General features: G+C 45.7%; 1 protein-coding gene across 3 annotated transcripts in view; it reads left to right on the top strand.

The window, feature by feature from the left end:
* RNF4 (ring finger protein 4) overlaps positions 1 to 24,593 on the top strand; it is a 42,992-nt gene that overhangs the window by 9,556 nt on the left and 8,843 nt on the right. For all 3 annotated transcript variants that reach the window (XM_082633025.1, XM_082633026.1, XM_082633024.1), the window contains exons 2-4: positions 10,236 to 10,397; positions 13,814 to 13,928; positions 16,005 to 16,098. In XM_082633025.1, coding sequence (XP_082489151.1) covers positions 10,389 to 10,397; positions 13,814 to 13,928; positions 16,005 to 16,098 — 218 coding nt within the window. In that variant the 5' untranslated portion in view covers positions 10,236 to 10,388. The remainder of the gene's footprint in view (positions 1 to 10,235; positions 10,398 to 13,813; positions 13,929 to 16,004; positions 16,099 to 24,593) is intronic.

Here is a 24,593-nt window from a genome sequence, read left to right on the forward strand (position 1 = left end):
GTTTCTGGCTTTTTATTCTCTTTACAGGCTTCTTTTTTTTTACCTGACTCCCCAGATTTTAACACAGATTCTAAAACCTCTACCTCTACCCTAGTTCTCTCTTCTCTGAGTTTTTCAGCTACCTGTGGACCTTTCTACTTGGATACTCCACATGCAGCATTTCTAAAACTAGAGCTGTCTACCCTTGACACCTGTTTCTTTTTATCCTTTCTCTAGCCCCGTTTCATGGCATTACTACCATGGAATAACCAGTTAGACACCTTGGCGTGGGTTGGTCTTCTCTCACCCTCCTGTCAGAGCTTTCGAGATTCCTGACATCTGGCCTTCTTGACCATTCCCAGTGCCAAGCTCTACCCCAGGTCTTTTCTTAGTGGCAGGGACAACATTTACCACTCCTCTCTCACCTCCAAGCCATTTATTCCTTCAGTAAACATGAGCATCTGCTTTGGGCAAGAGATGAGCTAGGTACAAAGTGTCCTCTGTGGCACTTCCATCAAGTGAGGGCATGCTGGGGCTTCCCTGGTGGCACAGTGGTTAAGAATCCACCTGCCAAGGCAGGGGACACGGGTTCGATCCTTGCTCCCAGAAGATCCCACATGCTGTGGAGCAACTAAGCCTGTGCACCACAACTACTGAGCCCGCATGCCACAGCTACTGAAGCCTGTGCGCCTAGAGCCCGTGCTCCGCAACAAGAGAAGCCACCACAGTGAGAAGCCACACACCGCAACAAAGAGTAGCCCCCGCTTGCTGCAACTAGAGAAAGCCCGCGTGCAGCAACAGAGACCCAATGCAGCCAAAAAAAATTTTTTTTAAAGAAGTGAGATATTGCTGAATGACTGCAGTTTGCTTTGGAAACCAAGGGGTGTTGGGGCCATTTGCTAAGATGGAGTGCTGGCATGTTAGAAGGAGTTTCTTTCTGGACACACTAAATTTGAGAAACCTGGAAAACATCTGTGTTCCATATTGTTTCTGGAATTAATACATCTGATTCTGGCTTAAATTTGTTTAAGGCTGGGGGTGCTTCTGGCATCAGACTGCCCTGGTTTAAATCTAGGTTCTGGTGTTTACTTGGTGTGGACTTCGGGCAAGTTACTTAACCCCTGGTCATCCTTAGCTCCCTTGTGTGTGAAATGGTGATCATAATAGTACCTGCCTCCTTGTTGGGTGAGAGGAGGATTACAGGAGATGGTGCTTGGAAAATGCTTAGTGTCTTGAACGTAGAAGTGGCCTCTAAGTTTTAGCTGTTGTTAGTTTTATTGTTCTAATGACCTCTATTAACCTGCATGATCTAGAACCTTTGCAGTTGGCGAGAGCCACCTTTCCCATGACCCCTAGCCTCTCTGTTCACACACTGCACTTCCATGTCCCCAAACTGGTCTGCTGGGAATGCCCCCCCACCCACCGCCACCCGCATCTTCCCATCTTCCCACCTCCATTCTCTGGTGAAATCCAGCCCCTTGGCAGATTTCCCTAAGGCCAGCCTTCCAACTTTTTATGTCGTCTGACCACGGACCTTTATTATCCCCTAAAGAAAAACACAGATATGGAACAAATTGCTAGTTGGCATTGGGCATGGGAGGGCGTGGCAGAACCTGGAGAATGAGGAAGCTCCGGGAAGCAGCCGCTGGGGCTCAGGAGGCTGGTTTCAGAGAGCAGGGAGGGTGTGCAAGCTGAGGAATGGGGACCTCTCCAGATGGTTGCAGGACACGTCTTTAATGACCATATTTGAAAACCTAAAAATTAAACAAGTAGGAGGCAAGAGGCTTATGGAGCAACCAAGGTATGTGCATTAAATTATTTCCCTTTGCTCAGCGGACCTATCTCTCCCTCCTCTGTCAGTGACATTTTTATCAGATTTTTCTCAGTTCTAAGAGACACCATTGAGATAGATAAGGTTTCCCCCAAAAGCTGAATCATGGCTGTATACTCAAACATAAGCTACTTCTTGTGGTTAGCAACAGGAAGCACGGCGGATCTGGGACTATGTGTGATCTGGTCTTGTGAGTCCTAAGTGTCTGTTGAAGTGTTTAGGACACTGGCTTGAACACCTTCTGTTCAAGCCAGGTGTCCTTTCCTCATCTCAGGTGGTGTTGCTTTGGGAAGCGTTTGTGCCATTCTCGAGTTGAGAGCACCTGTGGGCCAGCCTGAGGGCTGTCAGGAGATGTTGTGCTGTAGACCAGCCGCGAGTCTCCCTGGAGAGAGTGACACGGTGAAGAGATAACTCTCTAAACCACTGAGTGGATAATGGGGGATGGGGGGCATCCACGGATGCAGACCACCATGTGCTGGAGAAAGAGGCTCAGCTGGCTGGGCAGTCCTTTTTTTTCTTTGCTGTACGCGGGCCTCTCACTGTTGTGGCCTCTCCCGTTGCGGAGCACAGGCTCCAGACGCACAGGCTCAGCGGCCATGGCTCACGGGCCCAGCTGCTCTGAAGCATGTGGGATCCTCCTGGACCGGGGCACGAACCTGTGTCCCCTGCATCGGCAGGCGGACTCTCAACCACTGCGCCACCAGGGAAGCCCTGGGCAGTCCTTTTATCTTTATTTTTTTAATCCTTTTTTGAATTTTATTTAATCTATTTTTTTATATAGCAGATTCTTATTAGTTATCCATTTTATACGTATTAGTGTATATATGTCAATCCTAATCTCGCAATTTATGACACCACCACAACCCCCGCCACCACTTTTCCCCCTTGGTGTTGATACTTTTTTTCTCTACTTCTGTGTCTCAGTTTCTGCCCTGCAAACCGGATCTGTACCACTTTTCTAGGTTCCACATATATGCATTAATATACGGTATTTGTTTTTCTCTTTCTGACTTACTCCACTCTGACAGTCTCTGAATTCATCCATGTCTCCACAAATGACCCAGTTTCATTCCTCTTTATGGCTGAGTAATATTCCGTCGTATATATGTACCACATCTTCTTTATCCATTCGTCTGTCGATGGGCATTTAGGTTGCTTCCAAGACCTGGCTATTGTAAATAGTGCTGCAGTGAACATTGGGGTGTATGTGTCTTTTTGAATTATGGTTTTCTCTGGGTATATGCCCAGTAGTGGGATTGCTGAGTCATGGTAATTCTATTTTTAGTTTTTTAAGGAACCTCCATAGTGGCTGTATCAGTTTACATTCCCACCAACAGTGCAAGAGGGTTCCCTTTTCTCCACACCCTCTCCAGCATTTGTTGTTTGTGGATTTTCTGATGATGCCCATTCTAACTGGTGTGAGGTGTAATTTTTATTTGCATTTCTCTAATAATTAGTGATGTTGAGCAGCTTTTCATGTGCTGCTTGGCCATCTATATGTCCTCTTTGGAGAAATGGCTGTTTAGGTCTTCTGCCCATTTTTGGATTGGGTGGGTTGTTTTTTTGATATTGAGCTGCATGAGCTGTTTATATATTTTGGAGATTAATCCTTTGTCCGTTGATTGATTTGCAAATATTTTCTCCCATTCTGAGGTTGTCTTTTCATCTTGTTTGTGGTTTCCTTTGCTTTGCAAAAGGTTTTAAGTTTCATTAGGTCCCATTTGTTTATTTTTGTTTTTATTTCCATTACTCGAGGAGGTGGATCAAAAACATCTTGCTGTGATTTATGTCAGAGTGTTCTTCCTATGTTTTCCTTTAAGAGTTTTATGGTGTCTGGCCTTACATTTAGGTCTTGAATCCATTTTGAGGTTTTTTTGTGTGTGTGGTATTAGGGAATGTTCTCATTTCATTCTTTCACATTTAGCTGTCTGCTTTTCCTAGCACCACTTACTGAAGAGGTTGCCTTTTCTCCATTGTATATTCTTGCCTCCTTTATCAAAGATAAGATGACCATATGTGTGTGGGTTTATCTCTGGGCTTTCTATCCTGTTCCATTGATCTATATTTCTGTTTTTGTGCCAGTACCATACTGTCTTGATTACTGTAGCTTTGTAGTATAGTCTGAAGTTAGGGAGTCTGATTCCTCCAGTTCCGTTTTATTCCCTGAAGACTGCTTTGACTATTCGGGGTCTTTTGTGTCTCCATATAAATTTTAAGATTTTTTGTTCTAGTTCTGTAAAAAAATGCCATTGGTAATTTGTTAGGGATGGCATTGAATCTGTAGATTGCCTTGGGTGGTATAGTCATTTTCACAATATTGATTCTTCCAGTCCAAGAACATGGTGTATCTCTCCATCTGTTTGTATCATCTTTGATTTCTTTCATCGTTGTCTTATAGTTTTCTGCATACAGGTCTTTTGTCTCCCTAGGTAGGTTTATTCCTAGGTGTTTTATTCTTTTTGTTGCAGTGGTAAATCGGGGTGTTTCCTTAATTCCTCTTTCAGATTTTTCATCATTAGTGTATAGGAATGCAGGAGATTTCTGTGCATTAATTTTGTATCCTGCTGCTTTACCAAATTCATTGATTAGCTCTAGTAGTTTTCTGGTGGCATCTTTAGGATTCTTTATGTATAGTATCATGTCATCTGCAAACAGAGACAGTTTTACTTTTTCTTTTCCAATTTGTATTCTTTTTATTTCTTTTCCTTCTCTGATTGCTGTGGCTTGGACTTCCAAAATTAAGTTGAATACTAGTGGTGAGAGTGGACATCCTTCTCTTGTTCCTGGTCTTAGAGGAAATGCTTTCTGTTTTTCACCATTGAGAATGATGTTTGCTCTGGGTTTGTCGTATATGGCCTTTACTGTGTTGAGGTAGGTTCCCTTTATGCCCACTTTCTGGAGAGTGTTTATCATAAATGGGTGTTGAATTTTGTCAAAAGCTTTTTCTGCATCTATTGAGATGATCATATAGTTTTTACCCTTCAATTTGTTAATATGGTGTATCCCATTGATTGATTTGCATATATTGAAGAATCCTTGTATCCTTGGGATAAATCCCACTTGATCATGGTGTATGGTCCTTTTAATGTGTTGTTGGATTCTGTTTGCTAGTATTTTGTTGAGGATTTTTGCATGTATATTCATCAGTGATACTCGTCTGTAATTTTCTTTTTTTGTAGTATCTTTGTCTGGTTTTGGTATCAGGGTGATGATGGTGGCATCATAGAATGAGTGTGGGAGTGTTCCTTCCTCTGCAATTTTTTGGAAGAGTTTGAGAAGGATGGGTGTTAGCTCTTCTCTAAATGCTTGATAGAATTCACCTGTGAAGCCATCTGGTCCTGGACTTTTGTTTGTTGGAAGATTTTTAATCACAGTTTCATTAGTTGTGATCAGTCTGTTCATATTTTCTAATTCTTCCTGGTTCAACCTTTTTTTTTTTTTTTTTTTGCGGTATGCGGGCCTCTCACTGTTGTGGCCTCTCCCATTGCGGAGCACAGGCTCCGGATGCGCAGGCTCAGCGGCCATGGCTCACGGGCCTAGCCACTCTGCGGCATGTGGGATCTTCCCGGACTGGGGCACGAACCCGTGTCCCCTGCATCGGCAGGCAGACTCTGAACCACTGCACCACCAGGGAAGCCCCCTGGTTCAATCTTGAACGTTTATACCTTTCTAAGAATTTGTCCATTTCTTCCAGGTTGTCCATTTTATTGGCATAGAGTCGCTTATAGTAGTCTCTTAAGATGCTTTGTATTTCTGCAGTGTCTGTTGTAACTTATCCTTTTTCATTTCCAATTTTATTGATTTGAGTCCTCTTCCTCTTTTTTCTTGATGAGTCTGGCTAATGGTTTATCAATTTTGTTTATCTTCTCAAAGAACCAGCTTTTAGTTTTGTTGATCTTTGCTATTGTTTTCTTTGTTTCTATTTCATTTATTTCTGCTCTGATCTTTATGATTTCTTTCCTTCTGCTAACTTTGGGGTTTGTTTGTTCTTCTTTCTCTAGTTCCTTTAGGTGTAAGGTTAGATTGTTTATTTGAGATTTTTCTTGTTTCTTGAGGTAGGCTCGTATAACTATAAACTTGCCTCTTAGAACTGCTTTTGCTGCATCCCATAGGTTTTGGATCGTCGTGTTTTCATTGTCATTTGTCTCTAGGTATTTTTTGATTTCCTCTTTGATTTCTTCAATGATCTCTTGGTTATTTAGTAACGTACTGTTTAGCCTTCATGTGTTTGTGTTTTTTACATTTTTTTCCCTGTAATTGATTTCTGATCTCATGGTGTGGTCAGAAAAGATGCTTGATATGATTTCAGTTTTCTTAAATTTACAGAGACTTGATTTGTGATCAAGATGTGATCTATCCTGGAGATTGTTCCATGCGCACTTGAGAAGAAAGTGTAATCTACTATTTTTGGATGGAATGTCCTGTAAATATCAATTAAATCTATCTGGTCTATTGTGTCATTTAAAGCATGTGTTTCCTTATTAATTTCCTGTTTGGATGATCTGTCCATTGGTGTAAGTGAGGTGTTAAAGTCCCCCGCTATTGTGTTACTGTCGATTTCCTCTTTTATAGCTGTTAGCAGTTGCCTTATGTATTGAGGTGCTCCTATGTTGGGTGCGTATGTGTTTATAATTGTTACATCTTCTTGGATTGATTCCTTCATCATTATGTAGTGTCTTTCCTTGTTCCTTGTAACATTCTTTATTTTAAAGTCTGTTTTATCTGATAAGAGTATTGCTACTCCTGCTTTGTTGTGATTTCCATTTGCATGGAATATGTTTTTCCATCTCCTCACTTTCAGTTTGTCTGTGTCCCTAGATCTGAAGTGGGTCTCTTGTAGACAGCATATATTTGGGTCTTGTTTTTGTATCCATTCAGCAAGCCTGTGTCTTTTGGTTGGAGCATTTAATCCATTCACGTTTAGGGTAATTATTGATATGTATGTTCCTATTACCATTTTCTTAATTGTTATGGGTTTGCTTTTGTAGGTCCTTTTCTTCTCTTGTGTTTCCCAGTTAGAGAAGTTCCTTTAGCATTTGTTGTAGAGCTGGTTTGGTGGTACTGAATTCTCTTAGCTTTTACTTGTCTGTGAAACTTTTGATTTCTCCATCGAATCTGAATGAGATCCTTGCCTGGTAGAGTAATCTTGGTTGTAGATTCTTCCCTTTCATCACTTTAAATATGTCATGCCCCTCCCTTCTGGCTTGTAGAGTTTCTGCTGAGAAATCAGCTCTTAACCTTATGGGAGTTCCCTTGTATGTTACTTGTTGTTTTTCCCTTGTTGCTTTCAATAATTTTTCTTTGTCTTTAATTTTTGTCAATTTGATTGCTATGTGTCTTGGCATGTTTTTCCTTGGGTTTATCCTGCCTGGGACTCGCTGAGCTTCCTGGACTTGGGTGGTTACTTCCTTTCCTATGTTAGGGAAGTTTTCAACTATAATCTTTTCAGATATTTTCTTGGGTCCTTTCTCTCTCTCTTCTCCTTCTGGGACCCCTATACTGCGAATGTTGTTGTGTTTAATGTTGGTCCCAGAGGTCTCTTAGGCTGTCTTCATTTCTTTTCATTCTTTTTTCTTTATTCTGTTCCACAGCAGTGAATTCCACCATTCTGTTTTCCAGGTCACTTATCTGTTCTTCTGCCTCAGTTATTCTGTGATTGGTTCCTTGTAGTGTATTTTTCATTTTAGTTATTGTATTGTTCATCTCTTGTTTATTTGTTCTTTAATTCTTATAGGTCTTTGTTAAACATTTCATGCATCTTCTCAATCTTTGCCTCCATGCTTTTTCTGAGGTCCTGGATCATCTTCACTATCATTATTCTGAATTCTTTTTCTGGAAGGTTGCATATCTCCACTTCATTTTAGTTGTTTTTCTGGGGTTTTATCTTGTTCCTTCATCTGGTACATAGCCCTCTGCCTTTTCATCTTGTCTATCTTTCTGTGAATGAGGTTTTTGTTCCACAGGCTGCAGGATTGTAGTTTTTGTTGCTTCTGCTGTCTGCCCTCTGGTGGATGAGGCTATCTGGGCAGTCCCAATTATGTGTCTTCTCCTGGCAAACCTCCTCTGGCCTCTCCTTGTCTTCCTGGTTTCTTTTGCACTTGGCTCATATACCCCAGTTACCACAGCTGAGCTGCCTGCCAGCAGCCACCCCCGGATAGGAGCTGGTGGCTGGATTTATTCATCGCTGTATTCCGGGGTAGGAGCCATACTGATAGGTGAATGAGGTGGGGAGATGTGCAGTCGTGGGTTCTTTTTTAAAGCTGGATTGGGTGCAGTGTTGCACAGCACTTTAGGGCTTGAGCAAAGGGGTGGAGCTGTTCAGTGGGCGGTACATTTGGAGGGACTGCAAGGCTGGTGCTGGCAGAACAAATCAGTGATACCCACCCACAGTCTTTGAGCCTTTAAAACGTGCACACTGGTCCAAGTGCTCTTTGCATTAACTCCTGTAATCCTCACACACCCATTGAGGTGGGTGCTGTCTTGTTCTATAGATAAGGAAGTAAGGCACAGAGAAGTTCAGTGTTTTGCCCGAGGTCACAAGTAGGGGTTATGGAGGCCTGACCCCTGTCCAAGCTGTCTGGCTCTGGAGATTTGCTCTAACTGTAAGGCCAGCTTGCCTCCACAGGCAATGCTTAGGAGTTAGGACGTGATGGGGGACCAGGGAAAAGCTGTGGGGGTCGGCTGTATGTTTTAGAGAGATGCGTTGGCAGTAGGGTAGAAGGGTACCAGGAGATGGGCAGTCATTTGGAGGAGGTAGCAGCACTGGAGATGAGAAGAAAGATGGGTTTGAGAGTGGTCCTGCATTAATTTCGCTCAGATACGACTAGTTCTTCCCAGCTCCGAGGCCATTGTTCTAGGCCATTGGGTTCCCATGCTGTAGCCTCTGGAGCAGAACCGTCAGAATTGTCTAGGAGTGCAGAGTTTTGAGCCCCATCCCAGACCTGCTGAATCAGAATCTAGTTTAACAAGCCCTCCAGGTGAGCCTGATGTCCAAGCCGCTATCGCCCAGGCCCAGGTGACCACAGAGCCTTCTCCTTGCTTTGACTTTCCTCTGGTCCCGCAGCCTTGCCCTGAGCTCAGGCCCTCCCCCACTAGAAGCCCTTCTACACGGATTACACCCTGACTCCTGGCTCCACATTTTTGCTTCTCTTTTGCTGCTTTATCCACTGCATCCCTGAACGCTGATTTATTGGGGTTAGTTGCCACCTTCCAGCGGGCCCTGAGTGAATCCGAGGGCCTCTCATTCTCCGGTAGCCTCCACATCTGCTGCCTTCTCTGCCCTTCCTGGAACCTGCTTGGCTTCCCAACCCACAGTTTCTTGGTTTTCCTCTACTCGTGTTGCCAGTGACAGAAGTCTCAGCTGGGCACACAGGGTGGATCAGGGTTGGTGGCTCTCATCTACTCCCCTAAATTATCAGCTCCTCCAGAGAGCAACAGTTCCCAGTCATTGGGAAGAGGCAGAGGCTCTGGGCTCTGTGCTGGCCTAGGAAGCTCTGTTCCTTCCTGGTTGCTAGGTGTTGGTGAGGTCACGTGTAAGCAGTTCTGATTCTCTTGTCTTTTCCCAGAAGCTAGTACAGGACTGTGCAGGTGGTTTGTTTTTTTGTTTTTTTTGTTTTTGTTGGGTGGAGGGGTTTCCATTTGTTTATTGATCTTCTCCTCATTACTCCAGAGAGGATTCAAGATGGGAGGGGGCTTCAGCATCACCCACTCTCCCACTTGGCAGGGATCCTCAGAGCATGTGCAGTAAGACACGGTCACTGTATCCTGGCAAGCTGTGAACTGAAGGCTGTGAGCTCTGGGTCCCCAGCCTCGCACAGTCAAAGTGATGGCGCAGTAGCTGCTTTCCTAAGCCTGAGTGAGGCAGCCACATCTGCACAGATTGTGCAACAGGGTTCAGGATTTCTCCTTTCATAACTGAGAGACCAGGGGTCTGTCCCCTCTGCCTGCTCCCCCAGTGGGTCACAGAACATTACCATTCTGGCCGCCTGGGTTTAACCAGAGCAAATCATGCAATGACCAGCAGCTGGCTGGGGCCCTGCCATTTGCACTGTCTGCTAGCAAGCCTGGGGGGGTGGGCACAAGCTTGGACAAAAGCCAGAGCCCATCTTTGAATTAGGCCTCACAGGGGCAAGTCCAGACAGGCAGGGAGGGGGCCATGGGCTGAGGAGAATTTGCGGGGGTTTCAATGGCCAGAAAGGAGGGCAAGAGGTGGCATAGTTTCCAGCTGCAGGCTTTGGGGTCAGGTAGTCCTGTATTTTACAAGAATGCTTACTTCCTAAGAAGGACATGGATTAAGGACATAAATTGCATAAAGTGTTCAGCAAAGCACACAGCTGACAGAAAGGACCAGTAAATGATTGAACTGAGCTTTGCTGTCAATGATGCAGGGGGCAGCATTTATCAACTTGATATCTTTGTTTTTCAGGGCTTGACGATACTGGAAATCTATTTGGTTACAAATTCCTGTGCTAGCCAGAGGATGAGTAATGAGCAGGCGTGAGAGGTTGAGGCATTCAGCTTCCCTGCAAATCTTGGTATAAGTCACGTCCTTCTCTATAGGTTGGAACCACAGAGCACAATGAGTACGGTGAGTTTTGTAAGTTCATGAATTTTATTTTTTCAGGCTAAACAATTACTTCATTCCTTGTGTACCTTAATGAGAGTACCATAAAGGTGCTTCTAAGTAACCTTAGTTCTTAAGGGAGTGTGTACAGTATCTTCCAGTAGTTACACCAACCTGCTTGTCTTTGGTCAGAGTCCAGTGTTTTGGGTGGTGCCCTAAAGACAGAAGGCTGAGGATGGTTGAGGGTTTTGAAGTTTTATATCTCCAGAGCAGCTGTCAGTGTCCCAGAAATATTAGGGCTCTGGTTTATTTAATTATTTACAGTCCAGTTTTCCGTTTTTCCTTCTATTTCTTTTCCCTGTGTAGTTCTTGTTCCGATGTGAGCATCGGTAGCGGTAATAATCCTGGGTGAGTTTTCTTACGGTCAGTGACCAAAGTTGGTAAGTCATTGTAACTCCTGTTTAGAGCTTTTATCAGACTGCAGAGGCAGCTCTGGTTTGGTGTAACCCAGATGTCACCTGGAGCCCCTTGAGTCCGGAGAGTGCCTGAAGGTCCCCCTCCCCACTTTACTCCCTACTAACAGGGCTGCTTATATGATCTAAACTCAAAACAGCTGTTTTCTGAGAAGTGCATTCACATCAGGTGGACCAGATGTGAAACTCATACTCTCTTTCCAGGTTCCAGAAGTGCTGTGAATGGTGTTGGGTGGAGTGCAGGATAAGGCTGAAAAACCAGTTCCCAGGGTGATAGAAACTGTTAGAAATCCTGTAGACTCTGTCCACTGACCCCCACCCCCTCCCCTTGGCCCATCCCTTCCGACCACTTCTGGCCCCCCCCCGCCCCCCGCTGTGTTCCAGACCCACTGTTGACATTCTTACACAAAAGGGCCTTTGTTTCCCTGGAGCTACCTTTTTAAAGGGCAGGTGACCTCCCATCTTGGTCCCATATCTGCAGGTTGCCACCACAGTTCACCTGCAGGGAAACCTCCTAAGCCTGGGCACCTCACCTCTGAAGCCCACGCTCTGCCCAGGCAGGATCTGAACAGACAGAGCAGTGTAGCCTCTCATAAGAGTGTGTGAAGAATTTGATTAACGTTTCCTCAGAGTGGTGTGAATAACTTGTGTGGTGGTGATCGGATGGTCGGTTTTGACTGGAAGCAGTGAGGGCTCTGCTATTAAAAAGCAGGAGAGCGTGACAAGAATGATAGGAAGGCAGATGGGGCAAAGTGTTGTCCCATATTCCCTGGTTTCTTGAGCCTGGCCCTGTGCTAACAGCCACCTCCTCCCTGCCCTCAGGGAGTGCAGGTGGAAGAGGAGGTGGAGTAGCGGTTCTGGAGGCTTCTGGGAGCGGGGGAGGGAAGAGGAGGAGGTCATGAGATGGTCAGCCAGAGAGCATGAGGAACATCCCCATGATGGAGCTCACAAGTGAGTAGGTTCCTGAAAGCTGTGTAAGAACTGGCTGAGTGAAGAAGGGAAGGGATGGGTGATCCAGGCTGGGAAGGGTGCCAGGTTAAGGTCAGGGAGAGGCTGAAAGAGTAGCCAGGAAAGGACTGCTGTTGGTGGGGGGTGGGGTGGGGGTGAGTGTTGGCAGGACACATTACTGCAGTGACCACGACGGGGTTTTTAGGCTTCAGCACCAGGACTTTGGCCAGGACCTATTACTGCTTCTTAACTCCCTCAGTGGAAAAGCTGCACAGGTAGGGGCATGAAGGGTTCTGTTTAGCAGTGTCTGCTAAGACAGATTTGGTCCTTTTCAGAGGATGGAAGATACAAGGGCAACTTCAAAGAGAATGGGGTAGAAGTTAAGGAGCCCTAAGTAACCTGGTAGCTGCTGGGGAAACTCATATAAACACCAGGTAGTGGACTCGGGCCTGGGTGCCAGCTCCCTGGAGGGACAGAACAGCTCCTCACTGGGCCGTTGGGAACAGCTGCTGTCGCTTTCCTCTGGGCCTTCCTGGGGATGCTTCCCTGTTCTTAGATCCATGGGAGTTGCTCAGCCCAGCTACATTTCCGAAACTTCTCAAGCTGCCATTTGATAAGAGAGTCAGAACACAAACGGAATCAGGCTTCTCTCTGTTGCCAGAGTTGGGCTGGGTGATGGATGTTCCTGAGTCTTGTGCAAATCTCATGGACACTTGGCTGTCCTCTAGTGTTTCCAGGGATAGGATGCCTAGTGAGATGTATAAGGAACTAGGGTAGTAATGCTATCTTCCGACAGCACTCGGTACTGTACATACAGTATGTCGCCTCATCCTTAGGAGAGCTCTGTGAGTCTGGTACTGGTGAGGAAGTTCAGACTTAGTAGTGAAGTAACTGCCCCACATCGCCCAGTGTGAAGCAGAGCAGGCCCGGTGCCAGTGAGGAGCAGGACAGGCCAGGGGAGAGAAGAAGCACCGAAACACAGGGAGCCAGGTTTGGGTGAGGCTGTACAGGGTGGGAGTGATGAGGCTGCAGGTCAGTTGGGCGGTTCTGTCTCTTGAGGAAGATGGCAGGGGGCGGGTTCTCAACTCGTCTTTCAGGGCCAGCCAGGCCCCAGCCGGGCCACAAATGCTGGAGCGTACTGGTAAACCAGCTCAAGGACGTGGAAGAAAGGCTGGTTCAGGGAGTCTGGGCTGCAGATAGGCTGATTAACAGCTCAGACCTTCCAGAAGGCATGTCTCTCGGGCAACCCCTGGGAACAGCCTTTTAAAAACTTTGGTTCTTAGAATACCTACTGTGCAGCACAGGGAACTCTACTCAACGCTCTGTGATGATCTTTGTGGAAAAGAATCTAAAAAAAGAGTGGATATATGTATATGTGTAACTAATTCACTTTGCTGTATAGCAGAAACTGCACAACATTGTAAATCAACTATACTCCAATGAAAAAAAATTTTTTTAAGTTTTCATCACAAGAAAAAAAAATAAAACTTTGGTTCTTGGAGCTGTGGCAGGGGATTACTAGGGTGTAAACTACAACTTGATAGTATCCTAAAAGGTTAGAGGCCAGAAACCTTTCCCAAAGAAAGACCCACTTTTCACAGTGAATAGAAACTTGGAAACTGAAGGGCTTTGGGCTGAAAAACAGAAAGGGCTCAGTAAGGCCAAATACAAATCCAAGGAAAATAGGTCTGTAACTTTTGGTTAAAAGAAGGGGTTTCTGGCTAAATCCCAACCTGGACCAGAGGCTTCCATACAGTTATGTGTCATGTACTTTTGACAGACCAATAGTCTCTATAATAAAAATTTTACTTTATAGAATTTGTATTCACTGTATTTTCCGGATGATTTCTCTCTATAAACATTCAGTGTTCTAGAATCTCAAGTTTTGAAAGGACCCCGACCTCAGGTCTGCTCACTGGCCGCCTCTTCTTCTTAATGAGTTGATCTTTTTGTTCTTCTGGCTGAAATCTTACTGGTCAGGAGCTTATGTAACTGTCTTTTTCCCCCCGATACCCTCAGAGAAAGCGTCGTGGAGGAACACTAAATTCTAGACAAGCCCAGAAGCGAACTCGAGAAGCATCCTCCCCCCCTGAGATGGCCCTGGAGGCAGAACCCATAGAACTTGTGGAAAGCGGTAAGATTGCCAGTGACACCGGGCATGAGTGAGCACATATGCCCAACATGCCACCAGCCAGCCACGGGCCTTGTGCAAGTTACACAGCCTGTAACTCAGCCTTAGTTTCCTCATCTGACATGGGGGATAACGCTGTGCATACATATGCAGTAGCTGCTGCATAGAGTTGTCATAGCGCTGAAAGGAGTCAGTGACACAGAACACCTAGAACAGTGCTTGTCACATAACACTATACGAGGTTTAGCTTGTATCAGTGTATTTATAAGACTACAGTCTCAGACTCGCCTACCGTTCACAACTTAAAAAAGCTAAAGTGAGCAAGAGCTGCCCCCTTGGTTACCCTGAGACCTCCACAGGTTTAGAAACAGCCACTCAGCCGGGCTAATCGTCCAGCCTTTCGGGGCTGTGCAGCATGGAAGTGGAGACTGCTGTGGGTCCACCTCTTCTCTTTGAAACTGTGCCTCAACTTACTTGGCCTCGGGAAGTACTCAACTTTCTTCCTCTCTCCTTCATTAAGACAAAAAATTGCCCCAGCAGGCAGACTTGTTGGCAGAGCTGCGTGTGTTGGAAGGAGTTTGGTGCAGGCAGAGGCCAGATTGGCTTTTTCCCCTTCTTCCTGCCTCTTCAGGGGAGTGGCAAATGGCCTGAATCAAGTCCCTCAGCTCTGCATGTAGGAAGATTGTTTTTATAATTATGATGCCTGAAAACTGACATTTGAAGAGAAGCAAGCAACTTGTCTATAGATTTCATGGGCCCTTCAGGGGAGTGAAGTTCTCTGTATTGTCTCTGTGGTCTCTGAGCTTCACTTCTAACATAAATTCACAGCCCTGGGCTATCCTCCCCTCCACCCCAAAGCTGATGCCCTGGTGTCTGAATTCTGCCACCCTCCAGGAGAGGCTGGTGCAGGAGGCTCCTCATTTGGGACCCTGAACCCACAAGTGGAATCTCCAACCTGGCCAAGATCCACTGCTTTCCACTGCAGCACTTCTCGTCCTCAGTCAGTCTTATACCCGTGTGTGCAGGGCTGTATGCACAAGCTGCCCGTTGGAATACTGTTTTTATTTGTAGGAGCCAAAAATTGTGTCCATCAGAAAGAGAGCGGTTCTGTAAATTATGGTATATCCATATATGGACTATTCTTTAAAAAGAATGAAGTCATTTTGTATAAATTACGTTGGACATCTTTGATGTATTGTGGTTTTTATTCCTGTGAAACCTTTTAATACATGAGAACAAAACAAGTTTGAATATGTTAAATGTATTACAAGTCACTTTCCCTGAGTATTAAACATTATTTCTAAAAGTTCTTCCCTCCTACTTTTTAATGTTAATAATAATAGAAACAAACATGGTTGTTAAGTCTTGTTTCAGTTTATATAAATGGAAGTTGTACTCTGCCCTTCCTTTCTGCCTGCTGGAGGTAAGTGCTGGTGACTGTTCGGCACGTGCCTTCCCCCCCCCCGTCCTATGCTCAAGTAGACAGTGCGCTGTCCTCTAGGGCTCAAAGGCAAGTTGCAGAACAGGCTCGACCCATTTGGGTGGGTTGGGGTTCTAGGGGACCAGTAAATAAACCCTTGCTGTCCACCCAAGTGGGAAGCACTTGAGAGCTAAATGGAGATTGAAACGTAACTGATGAAGGTGCAGAGCTAAGCACAACCGGAGGTCTGAGGGGAGCAGAGGCTTCAGACAGACCCATCCCAGAGCCCAAGCTGAGCGTGCTTGGTCCCTTCCCCAGATGTGCACCCCCCATCCCACCTCAGGTAAGTCTCTGCCTCTCCCCTGTGAATGAGCTGAGCAGGTGCGGGGCACGGAGGCCTAGCAGTGTGGCAGTGTGAGGACACGGAGAGGTGTGCGTGTGCACAGACACACACAGGATGGTGTATTTGTAAAGCCCATACCCTGTTAGAGCAAAATTCTGGAAGAGTATTCATTGCCTGTCACCCCTTTACTCCTGTACTTCAGGGATTTTAGTTTGGTATAAGACTGCGCTCTGTTTGTAATCATATTAATAATGAAACTTAGAGCAGTAGTCCTTTACTTTCCTCCTAAAGCTTGTTAAAATGCTTTATTTTGAAGCTGGAGATGAAATAGTGGACCTCACCTGTGAATCTTTAGAGCCTGTGGTCGTCGACCTGACTCACAGCGACTCTGTCGTGGTAAGTGCTAGAGCGTGAGGATTGCCCTTTCTTGGCTGTGGGCCCCTGGCCTGCACGTCTGAAGGCCTTGGTCACAGGCTACAGCTTGGGCTAAAGAAGGCATGCTTTCAGTGACTGGTGCTCAAGATGGAAAATGTTTCAGGAAAATCATTTGTTGTGACTTTATTGCTTAAATCCATCACATTAGTAAATCTGTGTGACCCTGTCCTTTACATAGCTGGCCATAAAGGCTTTTGGGGAGAACTCTGAGGCCCGATCTCTCTTTGGTCCCTGATTCTACACTTAACACTAGCTGTGTGACCTTGGGCAAGTTACTTAGCCTCATTCACCTTGTCCATAAAATGGGGATAATGCCATCCATGTCAATAGAGTATTGTGAGGATTAAAAGAGATGCTGTATTTGAGTGCCTGGCACCTAACGTGGTGCCCAGTAAAGCTGAGTAAATGTAAGTTTACACCCTCGCGGCTGGTGGGAATGGGGATATTTGCTCAGCACTGCCAGTGGGAAATCTCTCGAGTCCCAGAAGCAGCTGCCTCAGAGGATGCAGGCCCCCTGCATTGCCACCTGATGCCTTGGTTGTGTCGTGCCTCCAGGGAGGGTGGCACCTGGGAGGCTGCTTGTGCCCCCTCCCACAGGGAGCATGCCTGCCCCCTGTGCGACCCTCAGGAGGGAGACCTGGTCTGGTCAGGGGATATGTGGAGAAGCCGTTCTGACAGACTGGCTCCACAGGTCAGGGGTGCATAGCTGTCTGTGGGTCTGGGAGTATGGTCAGCCCACAGACCCACATCTGAGGACACACTGGCCTCTTGGGATGCTTCTGCAGTGCCTTTTGATGCAGTGTGCAGTTGTGTGGAGTGGAAGTGGTGACACCCTGGACGGTCTTGGGCCAATAGGGGGCAGGTGCTGCTGAGGGCTGCGGTTTGGTGGGGCGAGTGGGGTTGCTAGGAGCTGAGTCTTCCCCTTGGCCTTGGGGCTGTCCTGGCTGTGCTTAGAACTGTAGACTAGGGCTGCACTGAGAAGCTTCAAGACTTTAAAAGGAGAAAAGAGCGAGGACAGGGAACTGTCTTGACAAATTAAGAGATTTAGACTCTGGTCAGTCTGAAACTGCTGGGCTGTCCTGTGGTGTGTCCTTCCCTCTCATTCCTCCCCTCCCCCTATCCCAAAGGCAAGGCAGCTGCCCTTGCTGTGTCATCAGACCGTCCCCAGCAGATTTTGGATGAATGCTCAGGGGAGACCGTGGCCCCCAAAGAGGAGGCAGTAATTTCCCTGGAGACCGGTCGGAACTTTCTGAGATAAGCCTGAGCAGGTTTAGCTGTAAGTGGTCCCTTCCTGGGCCTGATTAGTGTGATTGCTAAGGCAGGGGTCCCCAACCCCCGGGCCGCAGACCGGTACTGGTCCGCGGCCTGTTAGGAACCAGACCACAGAGGAGGAGGAGAGCAGCCAACGAGCAAAGCTTCACCTGGGGCCCCTCATCGCTCCCCATTGCTCGCATTACCGCCTGAACCATCCACCCGCCACCCTGCCACTGGTCCACAGAAAAATTGTCTTCCACAAAACTGGTCCCTGGTTCCAAAAAGGCTGGGACCGCTGTCCTAAGGTACACACATATTGGGTTGGCTGAAAAGTTCGTTCCGGATTTTCCGTGACATCTTATGGGAAAATACCTGAATGAACTTTTTAGCCAACCCAGTACATACAGCTCTGCTGCTGCTCCCTGCAGGCTCCCGGAGGTTCTGGAAAGGTAGCTTAATTTGGTACCTTGGCTGGAGCCTCAGCCCAGTTGCTGTTTAACACTTAAAAGTGCTGCCAAGTCCTTAATTTCTCCAATACTCAGTGTCCACCTGCAGTGTGCCAGGCCCTGGGGAGATGGCCAGGATTCTGCTCACAAGACCGTATTTTCTGCCCTCAAGGAGACAATGATTGGCTTCTGTTGGGTGACAGACCCACATCATCATGTCCCCTTTTACACCTTGGTTTTGTTTTGATGGCCAGTCTGCCCTCCCTACATGGGCTTCTTTTCTGAGCTTTCCAGCCTTCTTCCTGTTTCTCTGGGTGTGGAGAGTCATTGAGAGACACCAGGATGGGAATGCTAGAGTTGGGGGAGCTGCCCTGGGAGTGGGTGGATAGCCAGGGGCAGGTGGATAGGTGAAGGGGAGGCTAACTTGAGAAGCAGGACTCCTCGCTTCTCGTCCCAGAGGCACCGGCCAGTTTGGTCGGAGGACTTACCTTCCCATGGCCTCAGTGTCCCCAGACATAGAATAATTGTTTTGGACTTAATAGCACCCCTTATTCTAATCATCCTTCATTCTTTATTGGTGTTTAATAAATCCAAATGCCAGTTTTAAAATTTACAGTGAGAAGTATACCTGAGACTGAAATTCTCACTCTCTAAAGCAGATCTACTTGGAAAACCTAATAGTATTATTAACTTGTCAAGGGGTATCTATTAGAGGAATTACAAGTTTAGGGTTACCTCAGGCCCTGCCTACAGGAGAGTATGAAATGAATAAATATATCGTTTCCCAAACTGGGGTAATCTTACCAGTTCCGCCAGAATGCAGGGGGACAGGCTTAAGTGTACCACTTGAATCTCACCCGGGAGTAGCTCTGCATCTTTACATCCGGGATCCAGGGACAATGTTAGAACTCTTGTGAACCCTCTTAAGACTGGATGAGAAACTATGCAGGCTGTTTTTCTAACTCTAAGGAATCCTAAACCCCTGATGAATTAGGAGAAAATTTAAAAGCTGTAAGGTGCAATGAGACCTTGTACATCTCTGCTTTGATATTTTCCCTCAAATTTTAATTTATTTTTGGCATTGCATACCCAAAGAAGGCCGTCACTGCTGGGTCCTAGGGTGTGTATATCTTTGATTGTCACTAGATAGTGACAAGCTGTTTTCCAGAGAGGATGTACCAGTTTAGGCTCCCACCAGTGTTGGAGGTTCTTGTTCTTCCACATCTCACTGCCACTGTAACTTTTAGCCAGTCTGGTGTTGCCTAGAGCATCCCACGTGGTTTTAATGTGTGTTTTCCCATCACTGGTGGGGTTGGACATCTTGTCATGTTTAGTGGTGTTTCATTTTCCTCTTTAGCGAATTGCCTGTTGCAATCTTTTTTGTTTGTTTGTTTTTGCGGTTCGCGGGCCTCTCACTGCTGTGGCCTCTCCCGTTGCGGAGCACAGGCTCTGGACGCACAGGTCCAGCGGCCATGGCTCACGGGCCCAGCCGCTCCGCGGCATGTGGGATCTTCCCGGACCGGGGCACGAACCTGTGTCCCCTGCATCGGCAGGTGGACTCTCAACCACTGCACCACCAGGGAAGCCCTTTTTTTTTTTTTTTAAACACTGAGTCTTTTTTCCTACTCATTTTTCTGTGTGATTGTTGACCTTGTCTCATTTTTTAGGAATTCTTTATAAGTTCTAAATATGAGCCTGCCATTAGTTGTGTTTTGAATCTGCTACTCAGAGGCTTGTCTTTTCTCTTTTTGGTTTATGTACAGAGGTTTTTAATTTTAATACAGTTGAATTTATCAATTTGTTGATGAAAATCCCATACCATAAAAATATGTTCCTCTATTCCAAAAGTTTTACTGTTTTGCGTTTCACATTTAGGTCTATAATCTATATGAGTTTTGTGTATGTTTTTGTTTTTTTTTTAAATTTGTTTTATTTATTTTTGGCTGCATTGGATCTTTGTTGCGGTGCGCGGGCTTCTCATTGCGGTGGCTTCTCTTGTTGCAGAGCACGGGCTGTAGGCATGCGGGCTTCAGTAGTTGTGGATCGCGGGCTCTAGAGCGCAGGCTCAGTAGTTGTGGCGTATGGGCTTAGTTGCTCCGCGGCATGTGGGATCTTCCCAGACCAGGGCTGGAACCCGTGTCCCCTGCATTGGCAGGCGGATTCTTAACCACCGAACCACCAGGAAAGCCCTTTGTGTATGGTTTGAGATAAGATTAAATACCTCTCAGTGAAGATTTATAATATTCCCTGGAGTGATTTTGCAAGTCTTTGGTTAGAAGATTTATTTCTAGGTACATAGTATTTTAGAATGCTATAAAAAAAATGGTGTTTAAAATTTTCACTTTTTTGTTTTTATTATTTGCTAATATAAAGAAATGCAATTGGTTTTTCTTTTTTAGTCTAACAGTTCTTAATCTGTAAATCTATTTATTTATTTATTTTTATTTTTGGCTGCATTGGGTCTTTGTTGCTGTGTGCGGGCTTTCTCTAATTGCGGTGAGCTGGGGCTACTCTTTTGTTGCGGTGCGCGGGCTTCTCATTGAGGCGCTTCTCTTGTTGCGGAGCACGGGCTCTAGGTGCACGGGCTTCAGTAGTTGTGGCCCGCAGGCTCAGTAGTGGCTTGCGGCCTCTAGAGCGCAGGCTCAGTAGTTGTGGTGCATGGGCTTAGTTGCTCCGCAGTATGTGGGATCTTCCCAGACCAGGGCTCGAACCCATGTCTCCTGCACTGGCAGGCGGATTTTTAACCGCTGCGCCACCAGGGCATAATCTGTAAATCTTCGAATTTCTTTGTACACAGAACAAGTTATGGTTCTTCTGTATTTCCCTTTTTTCTTTTTCCTTGGCCTTAACACACTGGCTAAAAAATTCAACACTGGCTGAATAAAAATGGTGACAGTCATGGACATTCTTGTTTCATTCTAAATCTGAAAGAGTCCTTTCAGAGTTCCACCGTTAAATAAGACTTCTGCTGGGGTAAGCTTTTTCGATTTGTTTATATCCTTTACCAGAGTGGAAAAGTTTCTCTATTTCCTGTTTGGCTATAAGTTTCATCTTGAATCAATGTCGAAATTTAACAATTTCACCTAATATTGCTTTTTCCCCTTTCATATGTTGAAGTGGAGAATTACGTTGGTTTCTAGTGTTAGACCACTTAAGCATTGTGGTCATGGCATTTTCTTTTTATGTTGCTAGATTTGGTTTGCTAATGTTTTATATATAATTTTGCCTCTATTTTTATGAGTAAGATTGGTGGTCTGTAATTTTTCCTTATAGAATTCTGGTATCAGTGTATTGGTATCTTGACGAAGTGAGTTGGGCACCTTTTTTTCCATTCCACAGAAGATTTTGTAAGATTGGACTATTTCTTCCATGAATGTTTGTTAGAACTTGACAGTGAAGTACATAACCTAGAGTTTTAATAGGTTTTGGTAATTAAATTTTTTAGGAATTTGTTGATTTCATCTAAAGTTTTCACTTTTATTTGCATGAATTTGTTCATAATGTCTTATGTTCTGTGCAATCTATAGTGATGTCTCCTTTTTCATTTCTGATACTGGTTATTTGTGTTTTCTATTTTTTTAGATTAGTATCACCAGAGCTTTATTAGATCTTTCAAAGAACCAACTTTTAGCTTTGTGGATCCTTTCTCTTGTAAGTTTTTCATTCATTGATTATTCTTTTCTTTGTTTGAGTTTATTTTGCTGTTTTTCTAATTTTCATCATTTCTTTTCCAATAAATGCATTAAAGATTATAGTGTCTTTAGCTATATCTTACAAATTGTGTTACTGGTACTTTACATTTAATTCAACATATTTATCAAATTTATATTTTTTAACTTCCAAATATATGGGTGCTTTCTTTTTGTTATTGATTGCTTGCAGTATTGGTCAGAAAATACATTCTGTATGTCAGTTCTTTGATACTTACTGGGTCTTGCTTTAAGCCTGGCTTGCCCCTGATGGCTGGCCTTCACTAGATAACCTGCCCCCATGGTTCCTGCCTGGATTTTGGTTTCTCTGTGGGGCTTTCAGAAGTAGGCTTCAATTTTTAAAAAATCCTCTGTGCTTTTTTTCCCTCTGGATTACTGTATTCCCTATACTGTTGACCTAATTCTTCTCTTTATTTGATGCCTCTTTATTTAAAAATATGTATGTTTTATCTTGTTTTTGGTTGTTTTCAGTGGAAAAATAGATGGAAATACCAGCCTGCCATTTATTGGAAGTCTCTGTTTTCCATCCTTCTGCTTTCTTTCTTTTCTTAATTTATTGATTTATTTATTTTTGGCTGCGTTGGGTCTTCGTTGCTGTGCATGGGCATTCTCTAGTTGTGGCGAGCGGGGGCTACTCTTTGTTGTGGTGCGCGGGCTTCTTATTGCGGTGGCTTCTCTTGTTGCAGAGCACAGGCTCTAGGTGCGCAGGCTTCAGTAATTCCAGCACGTGGGCTCAGTAGTTGTGGTACACAGGCTTAGTTGCTCCACGGCATGTGGGATCTTCCCGGGCCAGGGCTTGAAGCCATGTCCCTTGCATTAGCAGGTGGATTCTTAACCACTGCGCCACTAGGGAAGTTCCATCCTTCTGCTTTCTTGTCTGGTTTGATAGATGAATTAAAATTTTCAGACCACTTTTCATGAGCATTTGCAGTATGCCAGTCTGTGTTCCAGCTGGAAGTCATGCAGTGATGGAAAAGAGCCTCACTCCTCTCGTTAAGAAACTGAGTCTTCCAGGGGGAAGTTATTTAAAATGGTACTTGCTTGGACTATTTTCCTTCATTGAATTTCAAAAGATTGTTTCTTTTAAAGTCAGGTTGGTTTTCCTGGAGTCTTTCTTTGTTCTGTTCCCGTAGTGTACTAATGTATAGAGCTATTTGTGTTATACTCTGTACCTCACCTGGTTTGTGATTTATGAGACTGTTGAAAGGGTCTGCTTGGTGAAGGCTTCCTTGCAGGCAGGGACAGAGCCTGGTCCGTCTCTGGCTGGGAATAGTAAAGGGCATGAGAGGTACACAGTGACTGCTAGAATGAGTGAATGAACCAGTGTAATTATATATGAAGGAAAAAGAGCCCAGACATCATATCCAAGAACTGGGGAAACGAAACAGTTGTCCGTGGAATCTGACATGATTGCTTACTCGACTGGGATGTTCATGTCAGCACCAGTCTTCCTGGTGCTCGTGGCGGCGCTACAGTAAAAGTACTCTGTAATTGTGTGATGCATGCACCTGTTGGATCTGAGGAGTATCCTTTGTGGGCACGGTGGTTGCATATGGCTGTTTCTTCCAGTGGAATGATGTGCCATGCTGCCTAGGAAGGTCATTTAAAGCAAGCAGCTCTCTGAGCTCCCAGCTGGATGAGCTTTCTTAGAAATGCCAGAGGTCAGCTTGCCTACAGAGGACCCCAGTGACCCTGCTACTTGGTTCCATTCTGTTGTTTCACCCCAGCATGTTGCTGTAGCCCTAAGAATGCCAAGCGTTTTGTCCAGTAGTTAGAAGAAGAAAGGCTTATCCTGCCCCACTGACCAGGAGTCTGTGACACGGGTGTCAGTGTTTGCAGGTGTTCTGAGGCTCACTTGTGCTTCAGAAGCTCACAGGGGTTCTGGGTGCCTGACTTGGAGTCAGTGTGCCCAGGTGTGGAAGCCAGCGGCGCCGGTGCTCCTGTGGGCTGTTCATGCTCCACGTCTCTCCACTTGTCTCTGACACACTGCCTGTAGTTTATTCTAGAGTCAGGAAAGAGAAGCCAGGTTGAAGGTGCGGTGGAATGTGTGGGTCTGAGCTTGAGCCAGTTTGTCACAGTGTTGATTTGGCTGTACATACTAGGGGACTGGGGAATTGTTTCCGTTTGGTATTTTGTTTCTTTGAAAGGCCTCTCAGCCAGATGAGAGGCCCAAGAGCTTGTATTATTCCTATTTCCATCTGTTTACTCCTAGAGTCAACATTTCTGAAGCCCCAATGCTTTTCCCCACCTCTGTCTCTTGTGCTAGGTAAACACTTTGTTACCTGCAGGGCTATGGCCACGGGGAAGGGACATTCCAGAGCACCTGCAGACACCTGCAGAGTTCTTGATTTTTTTTTTTTTTTTTTTTTTGGCTGTGTTGGGTCTTTGCTGCTGTGCGTGGGCTTTCTCTAGTTGCGGCGAGCAGGGGCTACTCTTCGTTGTGGTGTGCGGGCTTCTCATTGCAGTGGCTTCTCGTTGCAGAGCACGGGCTCGAGGCGTGCAAGCTTCAGTAGTTGTGGCACGTGGGTTCAGTAGTTGTGGCTTGCGGGCTCTAGAGCGCAGGCTCAGTAGTGTGGCACACGGGCTTAGTTGCTCTGTGGCATGTGGGATCTTCCTGGACCAGGGCTCAAACCCGTGTCCCCTGCATTGGCAGGTGGATTCTTAACCACTGCGCCACCAGGGAAGTCCAGGGTTCTCGATTTGTTGCGATTCGGCTGCTGGGTGGAGGGAACACCAATGATAGTATCTCACCTCCATCAGCTAGGAGGTGGCTCTGGGTCACAGGAAGTCATGGAGCTGGGAGGCCAGGCTGTGGTGCCATTCTTTTCTGCCCTTTGGGCAAGAAGCCTCATCTCTGAGCTGTTCTTCCATTGAACGTGGATGGGGACAGAGTCATCACCAGTGAAGGAGGCTCTCTGGCCACTGTGTATTCATTTACCTAGTAGTTAAGTATGGAGCACCTGCCTGGGCCTTGGGACTTTCCTGGGGGCTCAGTGTTCAGGTCCGGCCCCGGCTTGGCACTGCCAAGAGGCGAGCTGGGTCTGGCTCACAAGAGCCTGT

This window comes from Mesoplodon mirus (assembly GCF_964341445.2).
Source record: "Mesoplodon mirus genome assembly, chromosome: 2".
Classification (NCBI taxonomy): domain Eukaryota; kingdom Metazoa; phylum Chordata; class Mammalia; order Artiodactyla; family Ziphiidae; genus Mesoplodon; species Mesoplodon mirus.